Source organism: Rhyacophila brunnea, unplaced genomic scaffold (genome assembly GCF_057557595.1).
Source record: "Rhyacophila brunnea isolate RB1 unplaced genomic scaffold, BYU_Rbru_1.0 scaffold_22, whole genome shotgun sequence".
NCBI classification, from domain to species: Eukaryota; Metazoa; Arthropoda; class Insecta; order Trichoptera; family Rhyacophilidae; genus Rhyacophila; species Rhyacophila brunnea.
The window spans coordinates 31,864,292-31,891,644 of record NW_028232882.1 but is presented as its reverse complement, the minus strand read 5'-3'; the positions used below and the strand labels follow the sequence as shown (position 1 = coordinate 31,891,644).

The 27,353-nt window shown below is 35.2% G+C and overlaps 1 protein-coding gene across 1 annotated transcript in view; it reads right to left on the bottom strand.

The window, feature by feature from the left end:
* Window positions 1-8,266: 8,266 nt before the first annotated feature.
* Window positions 8,267-27,353, bottom strand: part of gig (TSC complex subunit tuberin) — a 48,900-nt gene continuing 29,813 nt past the window's right edge. The window contains exons 21-34 of the mRNA XM_085950042.1: window positions 25,695-25,832; window positions 23,691-23,811; window positions 22,358-22,615; window positions 21,124-21,306; window positions 20,008-20,222; window positions 19,353-19,491; window positions 18,778-18,989; window positions 17,346-17,536; window positions 15,429-15,948; window positions 13,970-14,239; window positions 13,002-13,137; window positions 12,016-12,156; window positions 10,011-10,187; window positions 8,267-9,216 (exon numbers count right to left, since the gene is read on the bottom strand). Of these exons, the coding sequence (XP_085806168.1) occupies window positions 9,004-9,216; window positions 10,011-10,187; window positions 12,016-12,156; window positions 13,002-13,137; window positions 13,970-14,239; window positions 15,429-15,948; window positions 17,346-17,536; window positions 18,778-18,989; window positions 19,353-19,491; window positions 20,008-20,222; window positions 21,124-21,306; window positions 22,358-22,615; window positions 23,691-23,811; window positions 25,695-25,832 (2,914 nt within the window). The 3' untranslated portion in view covers window positions 8,267-9,003. The remainder of the gene's footprint in view (window positions 9,217-10,010; window positions 10,188-12,015; window positions 12,157-13,001; window positions 13,138-13,969; window positions 14,240-15,428; window positions 15,949-17,345; window positions 17,537-18,777; window positions 18,990-19,352; window positions 19,492-20,007; window positions 20,223-21,123; window positions 21,307-22,357; window positions 22,616-23,690; window positions 23,812-25,694; window positions 25,833-27,353) is intronic.

The following is a 27,353-nucleotide window of genomic DNA, read 5'->3' as shown; positions in this document are numbered from 1 at the left end:
ATTTAGATGAAAAAAATCAATGGGTATGTAACGTCTTCAGACAATCTTTATGATAAACAATTAACGCCGGATTCATGCACATGTCAAAACTCCACGAATAATATTTTAATATTTACAATAACACGTCTCCACGAATCGGCTTTAATAATTTTGTTAATTTTGCAATGGTATCCAAACCCTAGCTGATTATTTCTTTACGCTTCTCAATACAGTGGTTATAAATATAAAACCTCATTACAAAGATTTTTTTTTTTTTTTTTCATAATAACACTGAACCAATCAAATATGAATTTAAATATCTCAGCCATTATTTGTACCATATGGCATACAATATGGTACTGTACAAATATTTCAAAAATACAAATATTACTAAACGACCACAAGGCTGCCTTAAAACTCGCTGGAAGGACAATCAGTAAATATACGAAGCAGTGAAGAATTAGGGACCGAAAAGAGTGGAAGGAGCTATGGGTACGCCTTCATCCAGCATCTGGATCGATCTCGGCTGATGATGATACAGTGTGACCAACAGTCATAAAAACAAATAAAATTTTATTATGGCCATTTGTAGAACTCTTATCATGGCTAGGCTTAGTATAATTTTCCCCAAAATAACCCAAATGCTAACAAGAGGCCGTCGTCCTTTTAATTTTGAATTGCAAATTACCGTGTAATGATATATTAGCTCACGCCTTAAAACAATTTCTCATTTGCATTGACAGTTCACTCAATTAGTGTAACCATAATAACAAACTGAAACAGAGCGTATATGCACACGCAATACTCGTGCCGCGGCCTTGTATAGCTTGCTACTCAAAAATGATGTCTTTAAAAGCGTTAATCGGCTTTGCTGTGTAAGGTATAGTAATAGTTAGGTTATAGAAAAGATATCAAAATCCGATTGATTGTGTATATTTTAATTTAAAAACGGCAATGAACATTTTCAATGTAAGAATCCATTTATTTTATAATATAATTATTTATCAGGGCCGAGCTAGCTGGTGTTAACAGTAGCAAGTCATACAGAACATACATAACTTTGAAAACACTTCTTAGAAAATGTATTATAACCAATAGAAAAAATCTTTTTGAAAAACGTAAGATAACCCCGCAGGAATCGAACTTGCATCTCTCGGGTATCGTGCCCGTCGCGCATATACCACTTTGCTAAAGCTGTCATACTAATTACAACAAGTTTTAACTATTGGCTTTTATAATATTCTCTGAAGCTCTTCCCAAATTGAGCTACGATTGGCTATCGACTTTTGTATTTTAAATCAAAGTAGGTATTACTTTAATTACTAGCTGACGTCACGGATTGCTAAAAGATATTTTTGTGTTGTAACTTACTTGAACTTGCTATTAATTAAATTAACTATTTTTTTTATAAATTATTGTTCTTTTAAAATGAATACCACCAGTAATAAAAGATAGATGAAACAATATTACAAGTGTTGTTAGTTTTAAAACATTATTTATTTTTTACTTATTGGTCGATCTATATTCTATACCAATACAGGAACTCTGTTGCTATCGGAGAATAAAAATTCACTAAACGAATGGTACTGAACATAATTAAGATTTTATATTTCTTGTAGAGGGAAATTATCTCATACCAAAGTCAAGAAAACTCTTCGAATTGATTCTGCCAAATTAGGACCCACCGCAAGATGATTATGATAAATAATTTACATAATACAGCTGTTTATCGGGTTGAATACCATTGTCTTAATGCAATAAGGTGACAATTCCCCTGTCATAATCCAACATCAAACATACACATCAAGGCAATCTCATACAGCGATGCACATACTTCCAATGAGTAAAATAACCTTATCTACCATACACCTAGTCATTACAATGTCCATACTTACAAACAATCCATAGATATTTTACAAATTCATTAGATGTAAAAGCGATAAATCAATTCATATAATGCTAGCGCAGACATATTGGATCGAGTAATTAAAGTCAACATCTTTCAACTTCGATTGGAATCGCAGACGCTTGGAAAATCTTCAAGTTATTCCAGCGGGTCTATTCTATACACAAGGCGACTATCGACCGCTAAAGTGATAGTATTTATTACATATTTGTATTGAGGTATTATAATTGTTACAATAAGTTAGGCGTCTAAACAGTCAAAACTGTCTATCTCGCTCTAAATTTTATCACAGCCAAGAGAGATGCTGTTAAAATATAGCACTTATTGCAATAATTACAACCAACTATTGTAATTATTAAAATAAGTAACTTTGATGCAAACCTACCCTAGTTTGATAATATTTATCACTTTAGCGGTCGATAAGTGTAGAATAGATGCACTGACCCAGGACCCTATACATACATTGTCATAAATATGTAAGTAAGTGAGCTAACGCAAACGAGTGACGAAATTCAAATGAGTACATCAAAATTGTATCGTGTACCGATTATCTACGCAAACACCAAACAAAAAAGACAATTGAATAAATAATTTGCATGAATTTAGTATTGTGAAAAATGAACATGAAGAATGTGTTGCCATTTCAATAATCAATAATATATTGCAGAAATCATTCATCTGCGGAAACGTGCCTTTATTCAAATAAAGCAACCATTGAATTAATTAAAGTTAATATTTACTGTTCATTTATAAATGGACATTCAATAATTTATATCGAATATCAATTAAAAAATATATCGAAAATAGGAATTTTAAAAATGGCAGCACTTTCAATCGCGATAAGCGACATTGCCATGTTATATATTGTTTTTTTCAGCTGTCAAGTATGCGTAGGGTTAATTTTACATCACGTCAACATTTTTGTATTTAGTCCTTATATCTTTAGAGTGTCCCACAAGTGAGTTGAAAAGAATGTCACAATGTTGTGACATACATTCCATCAAATATTGTGTGGTTATTTTTCACAGAAATAGACGACATACCGGTAATCTACTTCTTCCCTTTGCCATAGACAACACAAGAGAGAAATATATTTCAATTATAGAGCGATTGCTAAGATCCCAACGTCAAACACATTATTGTGACTATAGTAATTATTTAAATCCAATATATTTGCTCTAACCGTTCAATAGAAGGAAGAATTTATGCAAAATAATATCAGTAGACCAATCAAATATGACTATAAAGAAAATAATCAATATAATCTGTACGGGTAAGAGTGGATTCAGTCAAAACTTTGCTTTAAACATTAAGAATTTCACAGGGTGGGCGTCATCTTTATGAGAAATGAATGTTACATTTGCAAAACACCCTCTGAGTACATGCTGTGAATCGAAACAAACATGAATTTGATACAGCTGCAGGATTCGATCTCATTACTCCACTGTGGGCAATATTGCCTGGTTCTCATAAAAAATTACATTAAATAATTTATGCAATTGACTGATTGGACATAAAATTGTGTTGAATTACTTGCAGTCGTTTTTGATAGATGCGATAATAATGTGAAGTTTGTTGCAGTTCATTCAATCATTAGCTTAATGACCTTTATTTCAACTTCTCTTCCACATGTCTATATAGATGAGGTTATCTGCAACATCTTTGACTGTTTTGAAAGTCAATGACTTTCAACAATATATTCAAGTGACGATACATCAACTTACTATAAATGTAACATAGCCCTTATTTGATTGGCCGACAGTTGGAACAAACTAAAAATTATATCACCATACAAAGAATACAATTCAACTGTACAATCTGTGCTAAAAATGTAAGTACCGTAATAATAATATTATAATTTACAGAAGTTACAGACCGATTTATTAATTAATGCTGTTTAAAGTTTAACACAATTTTATTTAATTAATATTTTTTAGTGTACAACAAAAATTAAACAAAATTTACGAACATGAGCTTATTTTATTTGTTACAAAAAAACGTATAGACTGCGGCAAGTATAACGTGAAGCGTGGCTGTTTCGAGAACTACAATCCTCCCTATCCCCTTCCTCTTCGTTCCCCTCGCCATGCAATCAATGCCATTTGTAATTTGTGCGTGCTGCAAGTTCGTGTAAAGTATTTAAACGTGTTAATAATGCAAAAAGTGTTGAAAAGTGGTAGCAGGAGGATTATAAGTCGTGTTATAACCTTACTGCAAAGAAAAAAAACAAAATTACCTCACTGGGACTATAAATAAGGTCGATGGTAAAGTCGCTGCAATGACAGCTGGATATTCTTTGATATTTCAGTATTACCATACAACTAAAAATATCCCGACAGATTGGAAAAAAATATTGTCTTTCATTGTAGGTAGGTAGCACGTCATTCTGAATCACAGTAGGGACAACGGTCTCCTAATCCTTTCATTCTGCGGCCAAGACACTTCAAGTTATAATTATCGCACTCTAGGTATTTGCATTAATAATTTATTTTAAATGATAGTTAAATACATCATTATAAGAGGCGTTTCTCAATAACAGTGACGAAGATTCGATGTTTAAAATAAATAAAAAAACAGAATTTGTTAAACAAGGCGATTGCATTTGTCAGTAATAAAACTACAATGTGAGAAACTAACTGTACAATGTCCATATGTTATGAATAATTATTGTTAAAATAATTAGAAAGTATTCACATGATTTGATTAAAATGTGTTAAACTTTAAACTACGATGATACATCCGCAAACGGCAGTGATAAGTTGACAATTAAAATCTAAAAGTGACGCATTCATTGAAATGATAAATTACATAATAAGTCAATATAATATTTATTTCTTTTATGTATTCCATGATCAAAACAAAACACATGATTTACACGTAAGATTTAAATATTGTGTTGTCCAGAACAGTGATCATTTTCGGCTTTTCAACATATTCACACCGTCCACGGATTATGATAGACTTAAATTTATAAATCTTCCGATTCATTTTTGTTAATCACAGTAAAATTTCACAAGGGTAACTAACGAAACAGAAACAGATTCCGACAGCGAATGTGTAATATTTACAAATGACTTACGAACCGTAACAAATGTCACGACACATTCGAATTGGCAAATAATATAGTAGATGAAGGGAAACTTCTCGAGTGCATCAAATATTAAAGCTCTGTTTATTCAGCCAAGTATATCTTATATTCATAAACACTTCATTACGATTAGCTTAAGTATATTTTTTGATTGATTCAAAACTTTGTACATGGTCTCTTTGAATTGAGAAACCTTTTTCTTTATACACTGACGTCTCGAAACATCGGAGCCGTCAATTTAAAATACAATTTACAAACGTCTCGGATTGACTTGAGGTTAGATAATACATAACATGTTCAGATACATAAACATAATTCTCCACTCGTGTTAATAATAGTTAAATAATTTTAAATAAAATTGATATTAAAACTTTTGGTGTTTGGACAATAATTGAGGTGCTGAGGATTAAATGAATACGAGCGACATGTAATTTAACCCTTCATTGAATGGTGTTGCCTTCCAGCAAAAAAATGTTTTTATATTTTCGTGTGAGAATGAAATTTTATTTAAAAATTTGCAGTTCTCTGGAATGGAGAAAGTTTGCTAACGAAATATGTATAGTTTTTATTTACAGACGCCATTGTTAAATTCTAATAATATTAAACATTAAATCTGATCGATTAGAAAAGTAATATGAACCTACATTAAAGGGTTGCCCCATCATGGAATTAAGAGTTAAAAAAATTAAAACATGTGTAGAATGCACTCACGTTGGTCGCGCGCCTTAAGCGTCGGCTTATAGCATCGTGGGTCCAAAGGATCAAATCCTGGGTCTGGCAAGGACACATATTGTTTTTCAATTTGTGCATGAGTCAGAGTATGGACCTAATAGGTTGACCAAGTGGCTGACATCCATTTCTCGTAAAAACAAAATCTGTTAATACAAACCTCCACTCTGTGGAGGCCCATATGATCTTATTAGGATCGGAGATGGTCAAAAAGATAAATCGCGTATTTAATTTTGAAGTCGATTTACTCAATTCGGTCACCAGTGCACCTGTATTCATTCAATCCTCAGCACTTAATGTTTCATGATGATGGAACTGACAATTTTAATGACATAAGGTCAGTTTCCACAGTGAGAGTTTTTCGTGAGTTTTAAAACCCGAGACACATATTGTTAATAAATTATCTTGCAAGCCAGTCTTGGACGCTAACAAGCCCTTATATACTTTTTGTATTACAGTACTCGGTGGTGATTCCGTCACATTTTTAGTGTGTTTGAATTGAAAGCCAGAAACAAATTAACATTTCGTATATTGGAAAGAAACCTGTTCGTCTAAATAATAATTGTTTGATGTATTTAGCTACCTATTTATTTGTAATAATTTACGCATTCTGTCCTTTCTCAGGAGTTAGTTATAGTAGTATAATATAGGTTTCGATAGATGACAACTATGTTTTCTATTAGAAATGATCGATTTGTGTAGTAATTAATAAAACACGTTTTGCAGTTTTTAAAAGAAACGGGCGAAAATAGTGTGAAGTTACAAATGAAACCGTAATGCATAATGACTTGCACTAAATGTTAGTTTTTGCAGTACTTTTTGTTTCATGATATACCTACCTACTTTCCAATTTAATATTTTGACATTTCAATACATTTTGTATTGTTCTTTTGTTTTCCCTTTCATATTTTGTCATTTATTATCTAGTACAATAGGTAGATTTATATTATTATCTATGGTGCAGTTAATTCGAATTTTAAAAATTAAGAACATATAAAATCTATGACATATAGGTATTTCATTTATGTTCGAGTTCAAGAGGCATAATTGAATAGACTTCAAATTTCCCTACAGCCTTTGTTCATATATTTGCTAGGTACCTATCTCTCTCGAAGTTTGTCTCACAAGAAGAAGTCTCACCGTGGATTCAGACCTTTACAGCAATTAAAATTCGCAGTTTGAAAAATTTTGTAACGTAAAGCTGAGTGTCATTTTGTGTAGAAAATGAGTCAATAAAATAAATAGAGAATTGTGGTATCAGAGGTAATTTAAGAAAATATACAGGCACGTGTAGATCGTAACCATAATAATAATAATATGTAACATAATTTAAACTTTAAAGCATATTGTTATTAATATAACTGATGTGTACATAGATTATTTGAAATAATAATTAGTTCATTTTGCACATCATATTAAAATAAATAAAAAAACCTCTTAAATAAGCAGTTAATATGGTATAAAAGTGCAAACATGCAGGTAGATAATAGATGACAGTGTAAAGTTATCTTTTTGATATAACTCATATATTATTATTTTTGACAGGTTCATTTATTGATTTTTTTAAAAACATTATTGAGCAGAACATGTCAGTTAGAAAAATTAATGACGAGATTGAAAGAAGCCATTAAATTTACATACCAATCAATAGACAAGCAAACAATAATAAACAATCGAACATGTGTTGTCAGCACAATAATAACACATTTAATTAATAATGCAAAAGTATTCAGTTGAAGGTGATTTAATTGGGTATACTTGAGCCGAATTATTTACAATTGAGTCAGACAAAATAATACTCAACTAATGACGCGCAAATGTCACCAACAAAGTTGTATGATTATTTGCCCATGTTATTAAAACAAAAAATTATCGATTATAACCAACATAGTATGAAAATAAAAAAAATGGTAATGCTGAATGTCGATTGCCCAATGTGAAAATAAAAAAATACATACACAGTCAACAGTATTAATAATATTCATTGATAGTTTTATTTTTGGTTGCTTTCATACATTTTTTTTTAATAAAAATTAAACAATATTCAATAAATGAAAATTATAATAGACAATAAAAATATAGCAACTAAACAATATTTACAATAAATAAATGTGAAAGCGGATAATTTTCACAATGATATTAGACTCGTAAGAAAAACTCTCAACACAGAAAATATTGCGACGACCGACATTCGAACGTAACACCAAACTATTCTTTGTTGAATCGATCTATCAATAATTTGCGACCACAAATGAAAAATAATATTTTGCATGGTTTATAGTGATTTCAAATGTTAAAATGACTATCTATTCCAATTTCAAAATGTTGACATTTGACATTTCGTAAACAGTGAAACAAAATATGTACAGACCTACAAACTTATCTGAAGAATGGGATGGGGGAGCCACTGTCGAAAACTACCCAATCAAGACTCGTAACTGGACAAAATCTGACATTCAAATAAAATTTTCAAAATGGCGTCCTATGGTAGTTTATGGTAGTTCGTAGTTCCATTTTTGGCCATTCTACAGATAAGTTTATATGTCTGTAACATGAAACTGTAGAATAATTGACAGAAGCAGATATGAAGCTACCGCTAAGGGGATATACAGCAAATGTGTCCATTAATTTAGGAGCATTTAAATCTCATCGAAACAAATCAGAGTATTCCATAATAGTATCAGGATTTCATCAGCGGTTTCAGATTTGTTTAAATATTATTTTTGAAGATTTTTAATCCAATCCTGAGCCCGAGGTTCCGAGTTCAATTTTGATGCAACCGAACCACGGAACACCCACAATAAACGAGTGGCATAATGTCCGTTTGTTTATTCAAGGTGTGTTTTAACGTTACAGTTTTTTTTTTTAGAAAAAACCTTAAAATATTCTCATTTAGGTCAATACATAATATATTTTTTGTACATGTACCCAACCATATTCAGAGAAAAACATGAGTTTTAATTTAACATAATATGATATCAACATAATTCATCTGCTGTTTGAATTTGGTACTAAGCTCATCACTGTATAAAAATATACTGAATGATATGCCAAATATCAGCATATGGCGCCCTCGCTTACCAGAAAACTTATAATGGTAGAGTTATAAAAAATATACAACCTCTGTACAGCGATAGCTTCTTGTACCTCCATTAAGTGACATGATATTGTTTGAATTATAAGGATGTTACATAATGCAATAATGCCAGTTAACGCAATAAATGATGGATAGATTCAACTGAAGAAGTAATCGAACTGTGACGAGGAGAAGGAGGGGCGTTAGGGTGTTGATGGCGCGGCGCTAGGTGTACTCGGTGAAGTCGTCCATGTGGTGGGTGGCGTGGGCGGCATGAGCGGCGCTGGGACCGTGATGGGAGTCCTTCTTGTGCTCCCTGTCCTGCAGCAGCTTGTTTTTGAGACGCTTGATGATGCGCAGCCGCTCCAGCCAATTGGACGCGTACGGCAGCGATATCGTCGACTTGGTGCTCAACGAACGCGAGATCAGGGATGCCAACTGAAACATATTATGAAACATCTCGTAACTTCTTCACCGCAAGGATATGGAGCCATATCCCAGTCTGATGCTATAATTATTAACAAAATTCTTATTGCATAATGATATCATATTATTCAGATAATTTTAATCTGTCTTTAGTCTTATCGTTCCATCCTCTAACAGAGGACGGCCACCATCATGGCAATCTTTGTCATCTGTTTCACGGAACGGTTCGATGAAGCTACACTCTTTCCAATCACGGAGGTTTTTGTAAAGAAATGCGACATCGTCAAAAGCTACATTTACCATTGACCTTTCCTTGGATAACAAGTTGGGGAATGCTATACTTTCGTCCTTTTATAATGTGGCTGAGTTACTGTAGTTTTTTGGGTTTGATTCCACGCAGAACTTCATATGCAACAAGTAAAAAATTGTGCTTGGCCTCTTGATACGGCTGAAGTAAACACATTCCGTGCTAAGAACACGCCTGGCGTGTGGCCATTAGATGCTTATACATTCACTGCTGACCAGTTAATTACCACATTTAAATATCATGATAATTGCTACACGCCAGGTGTGTCTTTAGCATTAACCGAGTTGTGATAATTAACTGGTCAGCAGTGAATGAGATAAAGTACATAAACAATTGCAGTGAGTTTGCAGCACTTTATGCTATGTACTTAAGCTCGTCCTCCGACCGAACCAAGTCAAACCTGAAGAAAATCCTAAAACTTAAATCTTATGCGGTCGTGTTACAATACCTCCCAACAGGGTCGCCTGGAAATTAACATGAATATTAAGAAGATACTCACATTAGAATGTAATGCTAGCTGCCGTGCAAGAAGGGCGACGTTCTGGTCGGAAATGATCTTGGGCTCCGTCTGGTTGAGGAATTCCCGCTCGCGGAGTTCTACTTTAGTCTTAATTGTTACTTTATTTGTACCATGGTCTAATGGTTCTATTATAATACAGGCAAAATTAAACTGCCCCTGGAAACAAAAAGGTTATATACGAAATATTAATTAAAGGTTCAGAGTCGCTTTTACGACTATAATGAAGAAATTGGGAATATTCAAATCATTGATGTAGAATATGCTCAGACAGAACCGAATCCAGTATGGGCATTCCGGGTGCATGTTTATGATACACAAGCGAGTCTTGAAAGAGTCTCCACTTTGTGAGTGTGGTGAGATTTAGACCACGGAGCATGTGACATGTATGCCTTCCCTGGAGGAGTTTCAGCCATACACCAGTTCAAACCAGAAGCTAGAGTGCGAAAAGTTTACGGTGACGGACGGCGGCTTGGAGAACTGGATCCCCTCAACTCGCGTTTCAGTATTCATTCCCCTCACCTTGAACGCATTTAGACGTGTTAATAATGGCAAAAGTTTTGAAAAGTGACAGCAGGAAGTTTATAAGTCATCTTATCTCCTACTGTGAAGAAGAAAAACGACAAAATAACCTCATTCGGCTCTTCAACAACGTTATCGAAAGAGTTGCCGCGATGACAGCTACAAAACACACTTAAAATTTTAATGTTGCTATATAAAATTTATCCTAAGTTATTGGGAAAAAATGTATATCATTATTTGAAATTTGCGAAAATATATTTAAGGAAGTGGGAAATAATATCTTCCAATCCTGGCAATACTCAAAATACTTTGATATCGAAAACCATAGAAAGATACAATATGAGCGCCGCCGCCAGGCGTCACGTTAAACTTTTTGGTCTCTACTGCATGGATTGGTGGCTAGCTGGCTCCACTATAACCTGTTTTAAAACTAGTTCTGTGATTTTGTTTCCTTATGACGTTTTTTTTACAAAATGTTTTACTTATTTCATTTTTACCGACTCAAACATATTAACTGAAGTATCTCAGTTAAAACGTAGTTATACGAAATAATTCACATGAATCATAAAGGATCGATAGCTTAAAAGCGAGAGCACTTTTTTTTTACAATCGGTTTGTTTCTGACGTTTTTAGAATGTTTTCAAGACTTTTATATCTATAATATCATTCAAATTATTGAAACCATTAAACCATTACGCACACAGCAACTGACGTAATGTTAAAATTCAAATAGTATTGTCGAAAGTGCTAGGAATACTGTATCTGTGGTCTGTGCATTTATTCAAATAAATCACAGATAAACCAACCAACCATTCTTCAATGTTCATATTAACAATCAATTAATAATTATTCAATTTTCTGCTGTTTTCATACTTTAATCATTGCATATTTATGTCTGGTTGGGCCAGTTATGGTCGCTTTTTCCCACCGACCTCAAACCCCCAGATATTGTCACAGGGCGACCAACAGTTACGGGTCATCAGTCGACTGTGATTAAATAACACAAGTTAGCTCAAGTTACCTCAAGACAGCGGACGCGCCTAGGCTTGTTGAAGCAAACCGTTAAGAGTAAAACATGAAACGCATACGGATTGATTCAGAAGTAATTACCTGACAAGCCGAGTTACCGGCACTTGTCGTTCATCAAAAGTGTGGTGCCAAGTGCCACGCACCGGGTAACCCAACAAACAATATTGTGCGAGTGACACGGAGCCAGCCTCAACAGAAAAAAGTTTAGTGCCCGGTATCCTAACAAAACCGCCTCCTGGATCCACATCCACCATCACAATCATTCTGTCACAAAATTACAGTCCACTATGAAAAACGCAACCAACGTCAATTTATTTATTATTTTGCTAAGCTGTCGACTATGCATAGGGTTCATAATTAGTTAACTTTTACATAACGTCGACATCTTTACATTCAACCCTTAGAAGAGAATGAATAAAACCATGCGAGCACTTGCCTTAATTGTTTGAATTAAAAAGTCTTCTCCGCTCTCATTATAAACTATGGAAACGAAATCGTTTCCTATGTGCTTCCTCTTCTCATTGCACTCCGGATCGGAGGTATTATTTGGCATCAGTGTCGCCACATGAAAGTGTACCTGGAAAAAAAACCACAAACAATCATTAGCTATATCGCCCTCTCAAAATAAATAATCCTAACCTTTTAGGTGATAAGAAGATGAATGACATTGGTTATTCCGTTACACTAATAAAATAATTTTGTAGCACTTAATTCATGTGATCTTATAATGATAACAACCAGTTTCATCAGGGCTGCTGCGAGGAATACAGCCACCGTATTCCACCCTAAGTTATAGAGTCCAATAAAAAAAATACTCATTTATCAGTAATTGGTTCAAAGCCAACGTTAAATTTTACTCGGGTACGTCTGTGTAGAACTGAGATTGCACGAAAAATCGTAGTTAATTGGCTAATTTCAACTAAATTTACCCTTCGTCTATAGAGCCGATAAACAATGTCAGTCTGAATATAAAGAAAATTTAAATTATTTAAATGTGCGATATTCATAATTGTTTAGCATTATTACTTATGTCTTGGTTCAAGTAATGACCATGGTTAACTGTTGTACTCCCCCAATTCTCACAACTTACATTATAACATCAGACCATCTGCCACCTATGAAACTGATGAAAACACGCTGGCATGGATACTCCGTAACCATACGAGTGAATGACCCCTACCCCACTTAGAGTGCGACTTCATATATGGACCTCGGTGCATCAGCTTCACCAAAACAATGTCAAATATCCCATTAACATAATGCTTCCCTCTATTGTTTTACTTTTATAATAAAAATGTAAAATATATTTTAAGTTTTATTACTTACATAGTATTTAATGTACTTATATTAAACAATTTTTCTTCACTCAATGTGGTCCAGGGAAGTCAAAAGATTGGGATGAAAAGCTTAATGGTATTTTACCTGCATAATATCATCTTGCCAAACGTAGGCAAACCTTCCGTCCCGTCCCCCCTTCTCCACGTCGAGGAACAGTCCCATGCTCTCGGCATCCTCCAAAGAGATCAGTGTGCCCAAGTCTTGGAGAAACTCGGCGTACCTGCAGAGTTTACTCAGTATTAATAGATGACAATAAGACACAAATATCTTATATCCTTTATTTTCCCACATTTCTTCGCTTATGAGCTAACGGGTCACTATATTCTCCTTGTAATAAAATAATAACAAGATAAAAAGAACTTTTTATATACAACGTTTTTAAATTTTCTGTTGAATTATTATGCTCAACATGTTCAAACTTATACTTGATTTGAAGTAAATAAAAAACAAACAAACAAATATAGAATACTGAAATGTCATTTTGGTTTCCATAGTAACGCACGTATATATTAATAATTTAGTTGCTAGGACCACTCCCTTAGTAACCAATAATAGTCTTTTACTTTTTACGGATTTTTCTGAAATAACTTTCCATACAAAACAGAATTAAGTGAAAATGAATTCAATTCTACTTAAATATGGCTAAAAGTATTAAAAAAATGCATCGGCATCGTGTTCTGATATATTCTAAAAGTTTCAAATGTCTAGCTAGTCAGGAAGTTAGTTAAAAATCGATTGAAAGATTTGTACTGGACAAACAACCTCCGGACAAACAAGAATACGAGCTAATAAAAACGTTGTAATTAGAAATTGTCATAGGGTGAATGTCACTGGTAGAGCTGACTTTGATGTCCTTCATTATGAACACTTATATAGAAATAATTTTTATATAAAAAATGATTTAATCAAACTTATAACATTATTTGCATATCAATATTAAAATTCCGTTCGTCTTGCACGATCTTCTAAAAATAACGATAACACTGTGCACTTGCTTACGACACCCCCCTGGATATATCGACACGTGAAATCTTTTACAATCATAAACCAACCTGAGACTGCCGAACTCATTCTTCAATATCTTGGTCTCGTTATCGTGCTGCCCCCGTCCGACGTACAGAACTCCGACCCGGTAAGTCTCGAGCGGAGGCACTAGGTCCAGATTCTTAACGGAACGAGCGTGCTGCGGGTCTGCCAAGAGCAGCGGCCTCTCGCCCCCGTTTCCGCCGCCCGCTAACCCATGGTACAGCTGCAGGAAGACAAAGGCGGGGCTCGCTCCAGATCGGGAAGCTGAATCGCGAGCTTTCGGCGAAGGATTATCTCTGCAATGTTAACATTAAATCATCAATAATGATATTGTTTATTAATCAATGCCTATTTTGGTTGTCACAGTATCATCAAGAGTACAAAGATAAATGAGATCATACATACGTTGGAAACATCTCAGAAACACGTTTTAAAAAATGATGCTGGACAGGACTCGAACCTGCATCCATCGGAATTTGGTCAATATGTTTTACCAATTTAGCTACCTACTTATGGCGAAATTAACTATAGTGGAACAACTTAACCTTGAAATTATGCAGATTGCAATTTCTTTTATCGCACACAAATTAAATTGAGTAAATTTTAGTATTAATACCATTATTATTTCAAACTGCTCTAACATGAAACCTATTGCATCGTTTTCTCTCACTCGTCGTCGCTCTAACTATGTCATATTTTCCATCAAAACTATTGAACATCACACTTATGTGGTATGTTTATAATAGCATGCAACTGAAGTACTTGACAAATTTCACTAATATTAGCGAGTCGTTTGTGGTTTGAATCAAGGTACCAATAATAGGTACATACCTTGATTACTAGCCAGCGTTAGGAATTTTTGTGCATTTTACTCTTTGCGTACTTGCACTTGCCAATAGTTTAATAGACTATTTTTTTTATTTAACGAATAATTCACAAGATTTAAGAATGTTACTTTTTCAATTAGAAAATTCTATTCTCAGAAAGCAGTGTCTAAAGCTCGGAGTAATAATATAAAGGGAGTGGGTATTGTTCGGAAAAATGAAGCCGTGTTTCCCGCATTTAAAGCACAGTAGAACTTCAATTTTATTGTTATTAACTTAACTATGAAACGTTATACCATCATGTTGCTTCTCAGTACGGCTACCAAATTTAAAGACAACATAGTTAACCATATTTTCTACTAGATTAATTAAAAATAATTCCCACTAACTTTATATTTAACACAAAAACAATAAATTTCAGCAACATGTGCTCGCAGTTTGTAAATGACTGTAGTCATCCAAATCAATCAAATCAGCGACGTGTACAAAAAACATTTTATTCAGCCGTAGAAATTCTATCTTAGCCTAAAGCATATTGCGGAGATATGAGCGTGCCGAATGCTTTCTCACTCGCACTTATGGTCGGTTTTTGTTCAGGTCTTGGTCTGAAGACATAAAACCATATCAAAGTTTACAAACTTATATAATATTTTGCACTTACTTTTTTTTCCTAGTTGGGCTCATCACCGATATGGTATTAGATCTCTTCGACCTGGACAGCGGAGGCAGATCGTCTGACGGCATATTCTGATGACTAGATTGCGACTCATTAAACTTCAAATTCAAATTGATGGCGTTCCGCAGCGTCAAAGTGTCAGTGGGGAGGAGGGAATTGCTTCTCCCGGACGGCACAGTCTGCCCGGACGAGGTTCTATTGACAGGCCGCGGCGAGGCAGGCGCGGGTGAGTGCGGCGGTTTAGCGCTCAGCTTGACCACGTCTTGCGACATCGGCCCCTTGTTGGCTGCCTCAAACGTGTTGGTACTCTTGCTCGAGTTCGGTATGTAGATGTCTGCCGGTTTGTTGAGTATCAGTTTAGCGGAGAGAGCGGGTTCATTCGAGGGTGTTTGGTCAGGTCGAGAGAGAATAGAATCAGGTTGGGCGGTCGTTTTGGATATGTTCAGTTCGGAGGTGGACGTCGCTGATATTTGCGCCGTCTCTGCGAGGATCGCCTTTACTGCTCCTGATAAAAAACATTTAGATACTTTGAAAAAGGTATTCAAAGTTTACAAAAAGTTTGTACTTATATAAAGGGAGACAATCAAAATCTTTACAATACAACGTACTGTTATAGTGATACAACTTTAAAATAACATGTTAATGCATAATGCAGTTCAGTGCAAAATTTGAATGTAAACGCAAGTCAAAAAGAGAATTATTTTACAATTTTAGGGTTATTTTTACATTGTGTAGATGGGGAGGTTACAAAAATAATGTTTCACACAATAATGTTAAAAATATACGTATGTAACGACAACTCTGCAATATTTTCTCTTTATACTTCTTAGTAGTGATACATCATGTCCGGAAACTTGTACGTATGCAGTTCGCCGTATCACACTTCACCGTGAAATGTTGTATCGGAAATATATGGCCATATATTAAAGACCGTCCCAACTCTTTGGGCCGTATAGTACTGACATAAAATTCATGTCTAAATAAAACACGGTTCTTGTCGGTTAACACTTTTCAGGAAGCCAGCAGCAAACAAATTTTGAAAATAGCCGATATACTGGATTATTTGTTAGGTTAGGTTAGGTTAGATTAGGTTTTCATTCTTGAATTCATGAATTTTCCCAAAATCCACTATGAAAATTGAATTAATGTTCATATTGAATGTAATAAAATTGGAGACCGTATATTATATGGTTATCTCTTTTCGATAAGAAAGGTCACGTTGAACTATGCCACGGCCAATTTACATGTAATCGTGATACATGCATCGGTAAGGCTTGTAAACCAATGCATTATTAGTATTATTACAATTAGGATAACTTGATCTAAATATACCCGGTTAATTTTTATAAATTTCAAATTCCGCGCCATCTGCGCTGCCTGACCTAACAGTACGGAAAAACACCAATAGATGGCGTCCGATCGGATGACAAGAGCGCTTTTGGTCCGTCTGGTATGAATAACTAAAACCATATAATAGCAAAAAAAAAATATTTAAAAAATGTAACCGTTCCACTTTTGTTGCTCCTAGCCTCTCCCGCCTTTCTTAATTATTAAGTTTAATTTGTATAAGAGTATGACAGCATGTATGTTTTTTTTTACTTTGTTGTAAATTACGTGTTATGATTGACCAATCAATTCCCTTGTAACGAAATCTTCGAAAATTCATAGCTATCTGTCATCCATTACAAAGTAACTAACCCCTAAGTCATGAGATTTCAGTAGATATTCTACATTAAGAAGTTGGCTTCCTGCGGTTTCTAGAGTCGTCGATTTCTTCATGCATTTCATTAATTTTTATCCGTTCCAAGATGGTGCCGCCAAATCGTCCTATTCCCCCGTCAGACAGTTCCCCTTCAACTCCTCTTTTTATCATGCATAAGGAGAAAAACAACAATTACATACCAGGATCAGAGTTATACGTCATTAGATGAGGATGTGCATGCGCGTGCAAGTGATGCAGGGGGTGTGGCGGGGTGCTGCCCGACATCTCTTCGGGGATGGCCTCGCAGCTCACCCGCATGTCTTTGGTGAGGCTCTTCATCGCGCCCTTCTTCGACTGTGACTGCAGTACACCACTCCCGCTCACCATGTTACTGTCAAAAAAACATCACATTAATTAACCCTGAATATAAAAGAGGCACTTAACGACCACAGGGTCGCTCCAAAACCTGCTTGATAGGCGAACTCATAAACAACAGATAGATTAATATGAGTAAAAAAAGTACCTACGTGGAAGCAACATTCCCTCTAATTTTTCTATTGTGTGTGCGGATCATCAACGCATTTGAGCAGTGGCGTGCGTACCCGGTGCGATAAATTTACACCCCCCCCCCCTCACAAACACACACATACAATTTTTCATTAAAACTTATATTTTAAGGTATTTTATATTTCAGTGATTTTTGCAGTGAAACTTACAGAATTTCGTAATTCGTCAAAAAAATCTTTTACTGCATTAATGCATTCGACAAATTCGAACGCATAATTTTTACTTCGCCAGATTTCGGGAATATCTGTGTATTTAGATATATGATACATGATTATGAATATCTTGTACAGAACGCATAGAATCATTTATTTGTATAGCCAATAGACATTATCTATTAACACTGCTTTGACCAGATCGCAACCAGATTTTTTGCGCTCAGCGAACTCAATTTTCATTCAATTTCAATCACCTCTTATGAAGTTTTTCAATTTCGTACTTTTTGACTTAAATGCCTTTTTAAAAGATACAACCTCCATTCAATCCAATTCTTTCCAGACGTGAATTATTCTTTTTGCATATTTGCTGCGAAGCATATGATGCGTTTGACAATTCGTTTCCGAATAAACAAATATATCACCAATTCTTACTTTTTGCTAATGCATTGAAGATGGCATTTTTTCTGTTTTGACGATTTCAGAGAGCCATTCCAATTTAAATTTATCGCAGGATTTCATCTTAATGATCACATCCACCCCTTTTTGACATTTTAGGGGATAAGTTTTCTATACCTAATTAATAAGTATAATTATTGTACTATATGTAACGTGCAAGCAATTGTATTGTTCACTTGGATTGTTTGCTTTTCTTTACAATATTTTTGTGTGAGGACTGTGCGGGGGATGAAAACATATGTGCGGACACATTTTGGTAGGTGTGCACACGCGCACACCTTAGAGGGAACATTGCATGGAAGCACACCGAGTGAAATAAATAGACCCCTATATTAAAATATAAACACACGTCATGTCTATTGATTAAAATAAGTCATTTTATTGATATGAGTTGAACACAAACCAATAATCTCGGCTACGTCTTGAGTGGCAAATATCAAAATACAGAACTCACCTATTATCCTCTTGTCCTTTTGATGGTATGCTATCAAAACCTTGATCCGCTTGCGTGTTGAACGTGACCTGCTGCACTCCAAACTCAATTCCCACGTCTCCATTCTTGGCATCCGTCTTATCCAAGGCCTCCATCTTCCTCCAGCCGTTCTTCCAGCTCGATGACATCTCAGGAGACGAATTTGAGCGCCGCACGGGATGTCGTGATTTACCCTGCGAAATAATAATCAATAATATTAAAACTTCTGAACCAACCACCGCAAGCATCTGTTCTCGAAGCTCTTAACATTTATGATTGTTTTGAGTGTTTGTTAGGTTGCCATGACTCACTACGGTAAAGTTACACCGTAAGAATGCAAGTGTCAAGCAGATGGCATTTAAGTTTTGACCAAATATAGCCATGAGTCTCAAACATACTGCATCGAGTTTAATGCTGCTCCAGCTATTCCAATTTAGAAATTAAATGTGTAGACAATTTTTACTGTTTCATGAAAAAAAAGTTGTTTTGGATCTATGGAGTTTATGACAAGTAATGTTACGACATAAATGGAAACAATCTTATAATGAAAATATTACCTCGTCATCGAGCAATGGTTGTGAGGGATCGTTGAGGTTAAGCGTAGACTGACCATCCTCATCGTCGGTGTTGGTTCCTGAAGAGCTTTGACGCTGCGGAGAACCGGGTATATTAATAGGTCCCGTGCTTGCATGAGATCTGTACAAGATAAACAATGACAATAATAATTATTTTGGTAGAAGTTTTTTATGGCTATAAATTAATTATGTATGGTGCACTGGTAGGCCACCATCGGCAACGGAACCTACCATTAGAAGTTTCTGTCGCCGGGCTAAGAACCCCTACCTTCCCTTCGGTATAACATGCGAAACAATGATGCAATGTTAAATTCTATTACCTCAAAATGTGTGCTCATTATGTGTTACAGTAAAACCCCTTAAATTAGAAATCGACAGGACACAAAATCGAAAAAAAATTTGAATTACGAAGTGTATGGCAAAAAATAGTAAAACTTGTTTAAAATCGCTAAAAGTACTTAAATATATTTTATGTATTTTCTCGAAAATTTCGATTTACGGCGAATTAAGAATTAACCATATTCGTATTAACGGGGTTTTCCTGTATGTCTAATACTACTCATTAGTGTTACTAAACCGGAAACAGAATTCAGGCTTTGGCAGTCGTATACAGTTCAAAAGGAAGAGAAATAGTGACCTGACGGCATTGGCCACGGCAGCAGCGGCGGCAAGGGAGGCGGTGTGCGCTGGCGGGACGATGCAATGCGTGGCGGCGTGCGGCGGCCGGCCCCCCACCGCGCAGCAAACTCCTCCAGCCCCCGCCGTCACTATGCTGTCGGAACTGGACTTTTGTAGTTGCTCTGGTTGTGATCCTCCACTGCCACTCCGGGAACGAGGATCTCCGTCTGACAGCTGTGAAAACAAAGCTTATATAAGTGACCGGTTGTCAATAGGATCTGTGTATCCTAAAATTACCTATGTATATAATCGTGAATTGCAACCTATTGTATTTAAATTTTCTTATCAAATCGCGAGCCTAATATACAAGTGTTTATTTTTGACAATCCTAACAGTGAAGAAGTATTGAAGCTTGTAGTTCGAAATGTATTAGTTTATTATACCTTTTCTATGCCTCGCGATACCTGACAGGCCGCAAATTTTTAATGACACACGTTGAATGTAGAGCGAAGCTCTTACTACAATCGCTGTAATACCGATAATAAGTGGCATAGTATTTCACAATTATTCAAACAGATGTCACTGTGTGTTTAATTTTTTAGATTATACAAATCAATTGACAGTAGCTAGTAATTTGAGTTTAAAGTCGGACGAGATAACTCGCAAAGTTTGTATGTGCGGCCTGGCAAACAAACTCGCTAAAGCATAGAACCAGTTGATTATCAATTTATATTATGCAGTTTTCATACCTTTACTATTGGACTTAAAAATATAATATTTATTGTCAGGTACAGATGTTCTTTTAGCTGAGTGTAACAAAGCCATAAAAAACTCCAACCGGTCACCAAATTATATCGTCTATCCCCTAGGTTTTAAGATATTTGTACATGTGAACCCTCACTTCGAAGACGGTGACTGAAATCAGTTGTCGCTTGACTGATAAATCAGGTGAGTACAGTTCAACTGAGTACCTGGGACAGCGAATAAGCAAAAAAATCCAAAAATGTATAGGATATTAAGACTTAAAAGCAAAAAAATGCAATACAGCTTGTCGTATTTTTATTTGTCACATCAACATACAGATCAAACAGACAGGGTAAAAAAAAACCCAAGTAGGCTTGTATCGTAAACTAACCACATCACTGCGAGCATCCGCAAATCCACTGGAAGCTATGGAAGCTCCACTGCCAAGGTTGGAAGGTATGGCACCCGACCCGTGGAAAGCAGTGCTGCCACAGCCCAGCGCTCCACTTCCGCCGGCAAACAGAGATGATATGTCGCTCAGGGGGAAATCACCGCTCGGAGAATCAAAATTAACCTGGAATGAAAGGTAAGGCTAGGACTATAACATCGATATATTTTTATTGCCTGTTTGTTACAATTTTTCCAAAATTACAAATCAATTAGGAACTAGAATGGAAAGTTTTACTAAATATATTTTACTATAATATAGTTGGTGTCAATGACATTATTAATGGACAATGCACTCAGTACAGTAGCTAGCAAGTAAATTCGCGCATAGCGACATTCTCACATGTATAGGTATAGGTAGATGTCATGTGACAAAATTTCGCAATTTCCATTATGCGATATCACGCATCGGGAACTAATACAATATCACCTTTATTGTAATGGCGTTAGAACAGTGTATCTAGTGTCAATGTTCATATGAGCGAACGATATTGATATTAAAATATGAATTATGCCATTTGGCAGACCCGAAAAAAAGAATCGGGAATTTATAGCAATATGTATCACCTTTATTGTAATGGCGTTAGAACAGATTATGCCATTCGGTAAGAGAATGTCATTTATTTTTCCAGATGCTTCGTCCATATTAATGTCATTGGTTAGTGTACATTAAATTAAATGTATTACGCGTGTGTTGACAAATGAATAATTTGAAAAAGTACTATAATGGATTTCTTATAAAACGAAATATGGCTTTATTCTCAATTTTAGAATGGTCTTCTATGGTATTAATTTATCCAATCATGAAATATTGAGATTTAGCATAATGACATGTATTTCTTTCTTAATAAGTCTACCGATTGTTACAGCTTAGCTCCCAAAGATACCCGAAATTCATAATTTCCAACCTTCACATGCGCCAATATAATTAAAAAGAAAAATCAATACATATCTCATCTTAGAATAGTATTAATGGATCATTTATGAACAAGGGCATCGAAGGTTGAAAACAGTTATGTAGCATTATCGCATATTTAACATGTAACTCAATTCGGTCCTAGGTACACTTACATTTGCTCAATCCTCAGCTCCTTAATTAATAGGCAAAGACAAGATTATCAAACATCTCGATTGAGCCGCTCGGTATATCCCGAGATATAATACCATCGCCAAATTACCTGATTCTGTATCCTCATAACCCAGGAAGTGTCTCCTGTGGGGCCCCGGACGTGCACTTCAGCCCAGCCTCCGCACCAACAAGCGCAGTGCGACCTCGGGTCGGGCACACTACCGGTCCCCTGTCCACCCACGCTAACCGAAGCCCCTCCCGACGTGGTCGATCCGCCCACTCCCGTCGATGTCGAGTTCGACGTGAGGCCCAACACCTTTTCTAGCCGCGGCGGGAGTGTAGGGAAGGTTGATTTCTCTTCGGAAAACTGAAAATTATTTGTTCGATTAATAAATTATTCATTATTAGTGTTTCTTTACCTATATTCCAACTGAAATAAATGTGCATTTTAAATGCAGTGTTTTTAATAAACCAGTTTTTTTATTCAATGAATAATTCACAAGATTTTGAGAATGTAGCATTCCATATATTGAACATACATAACTTGAAAACACCTCTGATACCGATTTACCGATAGTCAATAATAACGTGATTTGATAAGCAATTCATGTATGATCTACTAGTTTCAATTGTCGTAATTATATAGGAAGCTCGTAGCATAATTGGTTAGTACACAGATTGGCGTGACACCAATGGTTATACGGATTTAAATCCTGTCGAGTTTCTAATTTTTTTTCAATTATGATTTTTTCTAGTGAGTATATATCTGAAGTGTTTTCAAGTTATGTATGTATGTTAAATGCATTGCATTAAAAAATAATAACACTAACATCGCAACTCGCTATTCAATGCCCCGGCCTTAATCAGCCTGTTTTAATTCACTATTAGATGAAGGCCTCCGTAAGCTCTCCTCATGTTTCTCAGTTCCTTATTCGTCATTGCCATGTAATTCCACAGAACCTTAATATTTCATCAATCCAGCATACCTTAAAGCGGCCTTTCGATAGTCCTATATCCTTCGGGTGCTACTGGATTATCGCATTCATCCAGCAACCATCCTGTCTACGAGCTATACATACGGCCCATCTCCATTTAAAGGCATTGACATACTTAATTAGTATATTATACCAAGTGACATACAACAATTTGTTCGATCATACCCTTTAAGATTTTTCCCGACCATGTCCGATCCTAATAAGATCATATGGGCCTCAACAGAGTGGAGGTTTATAGTAACAGATTTTGTTTTTACGAGAAATGGATGTCAGCCACTTGCTCCATACTCTGACTCATACACAGATTGAAAAACGATATGTGTACTTGTCAGACCCTGGATTCGAACCTGAGACCCACGACGCAATAGGCCGACACTTAAGCCGCGTGGCCATCGTGGGTTAAAGGGTTTAAGATTTTTGGTGAAACAATATTAGAATATGACTCACTTGTTTGAGGTTCTCTAGTTTAAGGCTTAGCTGTGCGGGTTGGGCTGTTTCGGAGTCCAGGTGACTCTTGGGAGATCCGGAGGGAGCTTCTCCTGTGCTTTTGTTCTCCGATGAATTTTGTCTACAAACAAACACATAAATATGACCGACAGTGGTAACAGAGACAGTAGTGACGAAAAAAATATCATCAAATGAATATTTACTATTAATTTAAAAATACATACACTATGTACAAAATTATCTAAATAAATATAATTCTAAAAATAATTTGCTCTAAAAAGTCATTAATGAAATGATATGGGTTACTGCACAGATGTCGTAAGTCGAATATTGTATGTTTTTAAAATACTATATCAATTTGAAAGATTCGGAAAGAAATGGACATAACAATATTTTTACAGAATAAAGGTATGACAGACGTTTTGTGTGTAACTCATTTTGCATAAAAACTGGACATACAATATCTTAGCAATAACCCATCAATATGCACCCTGTGTTTATAACAAACGACCAATACCCATAGTGATAATTAATTACATACCCCTCTCTGCCGATTCACAAATCCAACACCCAGTAATCATAATCAATCAATCGGGTTTGGACTATTTTTTTCACAATCATTTATTAAAAAACATAATTATCATATCTTATAATATAAGAAATAATTACAAGATAAAGAGAACTGTTAAACTTTTCTGTTGAATCATATAAACTTGACTTGACTAGCTTAAACGATCAAAAAAAATTGTACTTGATAGAAATAATACTGAAATGTCATATTGATTTCCATAGTAACGCACGTATATATTAATATTAATAATTTAGTTGCTAGGACCCACTTAGCAACCAATAATAGTTTTACTTTTCACGGATTTCTTCCGAAATAACTTTACATACAAAACAGAATTAACTGAAAATGAAATCGATTCTACTTAAAGATGGCTAAAAGTATTTAAAAAATGCATTGGCATCGTGTTCTGATATATTCTATTAAAATTTCAAATGTCTAGCTAGTCGGAAAGTTAGTTAAAAATCGATTGCAAGATTTGTACCGGACAAACAACCACCGGACAAATAAGAATACGAGCTAAGAAAAACGTTGTAATAACTGAGACAATCTTCGAAATTTAACATATCATAATTTGAAAAAAAAAATATTGTAGATCGAATTAAAAACTGACATTACATGAATTTGAATTTAAATGCAAATTGATTTTTAAGTTTTGTACTTTTACGTATTTCGGCATCTTAAACCACTATTGCACAGCATTTCTACTAAATAAAATAAAATATAAAAACCAATTCTACTAAAATAAACTACTTATATTTTGTTTTCCATATAAGCTTTTGAAGCCAACATTAAATTTATTAAAGTTAAAATGATTATCTACAATATTTACTTTCAAATTTAAATGATTTTCTCAAGCCCAGATGTTTACTACTACACTACTGTGTCATTACTACTACACCACGGTACTTGGACCTCAGGGCCTGTTGATTTAGGTATCGAATATTAACAGCCTACCTCCACCCCTATAATATACTACAATGCATTTCATTATACACACACGTTCTTGCTCGATGGTTTTACGCTCATTCGAACATGTCTCAACGTGTGTACCATCTCGCTCGATGCTTTTTTGTTCGATATCCAGCAAACGGTTCGAAGCGAAATAGATTCAAGGACCGTAATTCTTGGTCGATGTTCGACAGAAATTCATGACTCGAGACGCTTTGATTGAGCGTCTCGTGTCGAGCTGCTCAACCGTGTGGACGCAACGACGAGCATGCTTCCAAATCAACATGTTCAATCAAGCAAAACCGTCGAGCAAGAATGAACGTGTGTAGCTAGCTTAAAACATAACTGATTTCATAAATACCAGTGAAAGATGGAAAATAAAAAAATAATGCACAACACACAACAAATAATCGCCGAAAACACAAAACACAGTAGCATTTAGCCGAGAAAGCATAGATATAGTGAAGCATAGACAAGACACTCACCTCGTAGTGTGACCAGAGAGACTTTGCAACGAGAGAGTGTTGTGGCCAGAGGGCGGATAAAGAATATTATCGGAGATGGAAGATGACGAATTTGTCGTCTCGTTGCTTTTGCTATGCTGCAGTGTGTACTTTGTGTACCTTCAAACAACAAACAACCAACACCACAAATGGATCGTATTATGCATTTACAGACCAAGTGACATATTCGTGAAAAAGTGTCATCTTTTCAGTGAGTGCTCGAAATAGGTCGAAAATGAAGAATTTTAACCTGAAATATCTTTAAACTATGTATGTAAGATATTAACAACTGTGTATTATATGATGCAAATTTCTCTTTCGATCAGCATATTCTTAACAGCAGTATTAGATGTAGCAAAATGCTAGGTTTTCTTATGAGGGTTGCAAGACAGACCATTCGAAAATGGCTACGTACATTATATGTACATATTATTTGCGTTGAGTATTCTTGAATATGCCAGCATTATTTGGAATCCTCACAGGTCCGTCCACACAATGAAGTTGGATCGAGTCTACAATAGATTTCTATACTTCCATACCATACGGATTCTCTCCTTATGATAATGATAATAAAAAGAATTTCAGACTCGTTTTCTTCTGGGTATGCTATCAATGCAATCCCTGTCCACCCGAATAGTGATTGCTCTTTTAAAGCATTACTTTTTATCGTGAGTTTATTTACAATCTGTCTATACTGGCTAATATCAATTTTCATGTTCCCACCAATATTACTCGTAACTCTGCGGTCTTCATGATATCCCCCCGTCGCAGGATGCATTGTGATGTTTCATGATTGTTTCATACGATTAACCTGTTTGACAGCACAGCACCATGGAGGTTGAACCCTATCTCAAAGAAATATGAATCAATACTTTTGACTGTTCAAATTTTCCTTATTTAATTTGAAGATATTCTTAGCACTTGTAATTCAATACAGATTTTTTGTGAATACCTCTCTTGGTCTTTCAATGCATAATGAAGTATAAAATATACATAATAGAAATGTTTCAATGCAAAATTGCCACCGCCAAATAGGAAAAATCATTGGATTTTATCATCAAAAACTCGTCATTTCAAGCTTCATTATCCCAATCAATCAAGTGTAATTACAATCTCTACCCTTATATGAATACTACAAAACTGGTGTGATTATGATCATTAAAAACAGCGGCATGGCACTATTTTATTTAAGTTCTATTTTTTCTATGTTCTATGTTTTATTTAAGTTCAGTGAAACGGTAAATAATTTTCAACTAAAGGTGCGACGGAACTTCGGACTATTTGGCAATCGGAGAGCGAATATCGAGCTGTGAACACGTCAATGTGTTTTGTGATGGCGACGGGGGAATTAATTCTTAAATCGTGTAAAGATGACTAAAAACGTTACCCATTTACTTGAAAAAGAAAACATGTCAATGAATATATTATTATTATTAGTAATAGAACAATAAACATAACATTAAATGGACGCATGTTGACTTTTTATGACAAATTATGTTTTGTTCTGCACGCGTCATTTGCACAATCTTCGCGTCGCGTAGTCACGATCGTTTTAGACTGTGCCCCAGCCGAAGTATAGCCTTAACACTACACCACTGAAAATAACTAACATTATTATAATTGATTGGAATAGGTAAATGC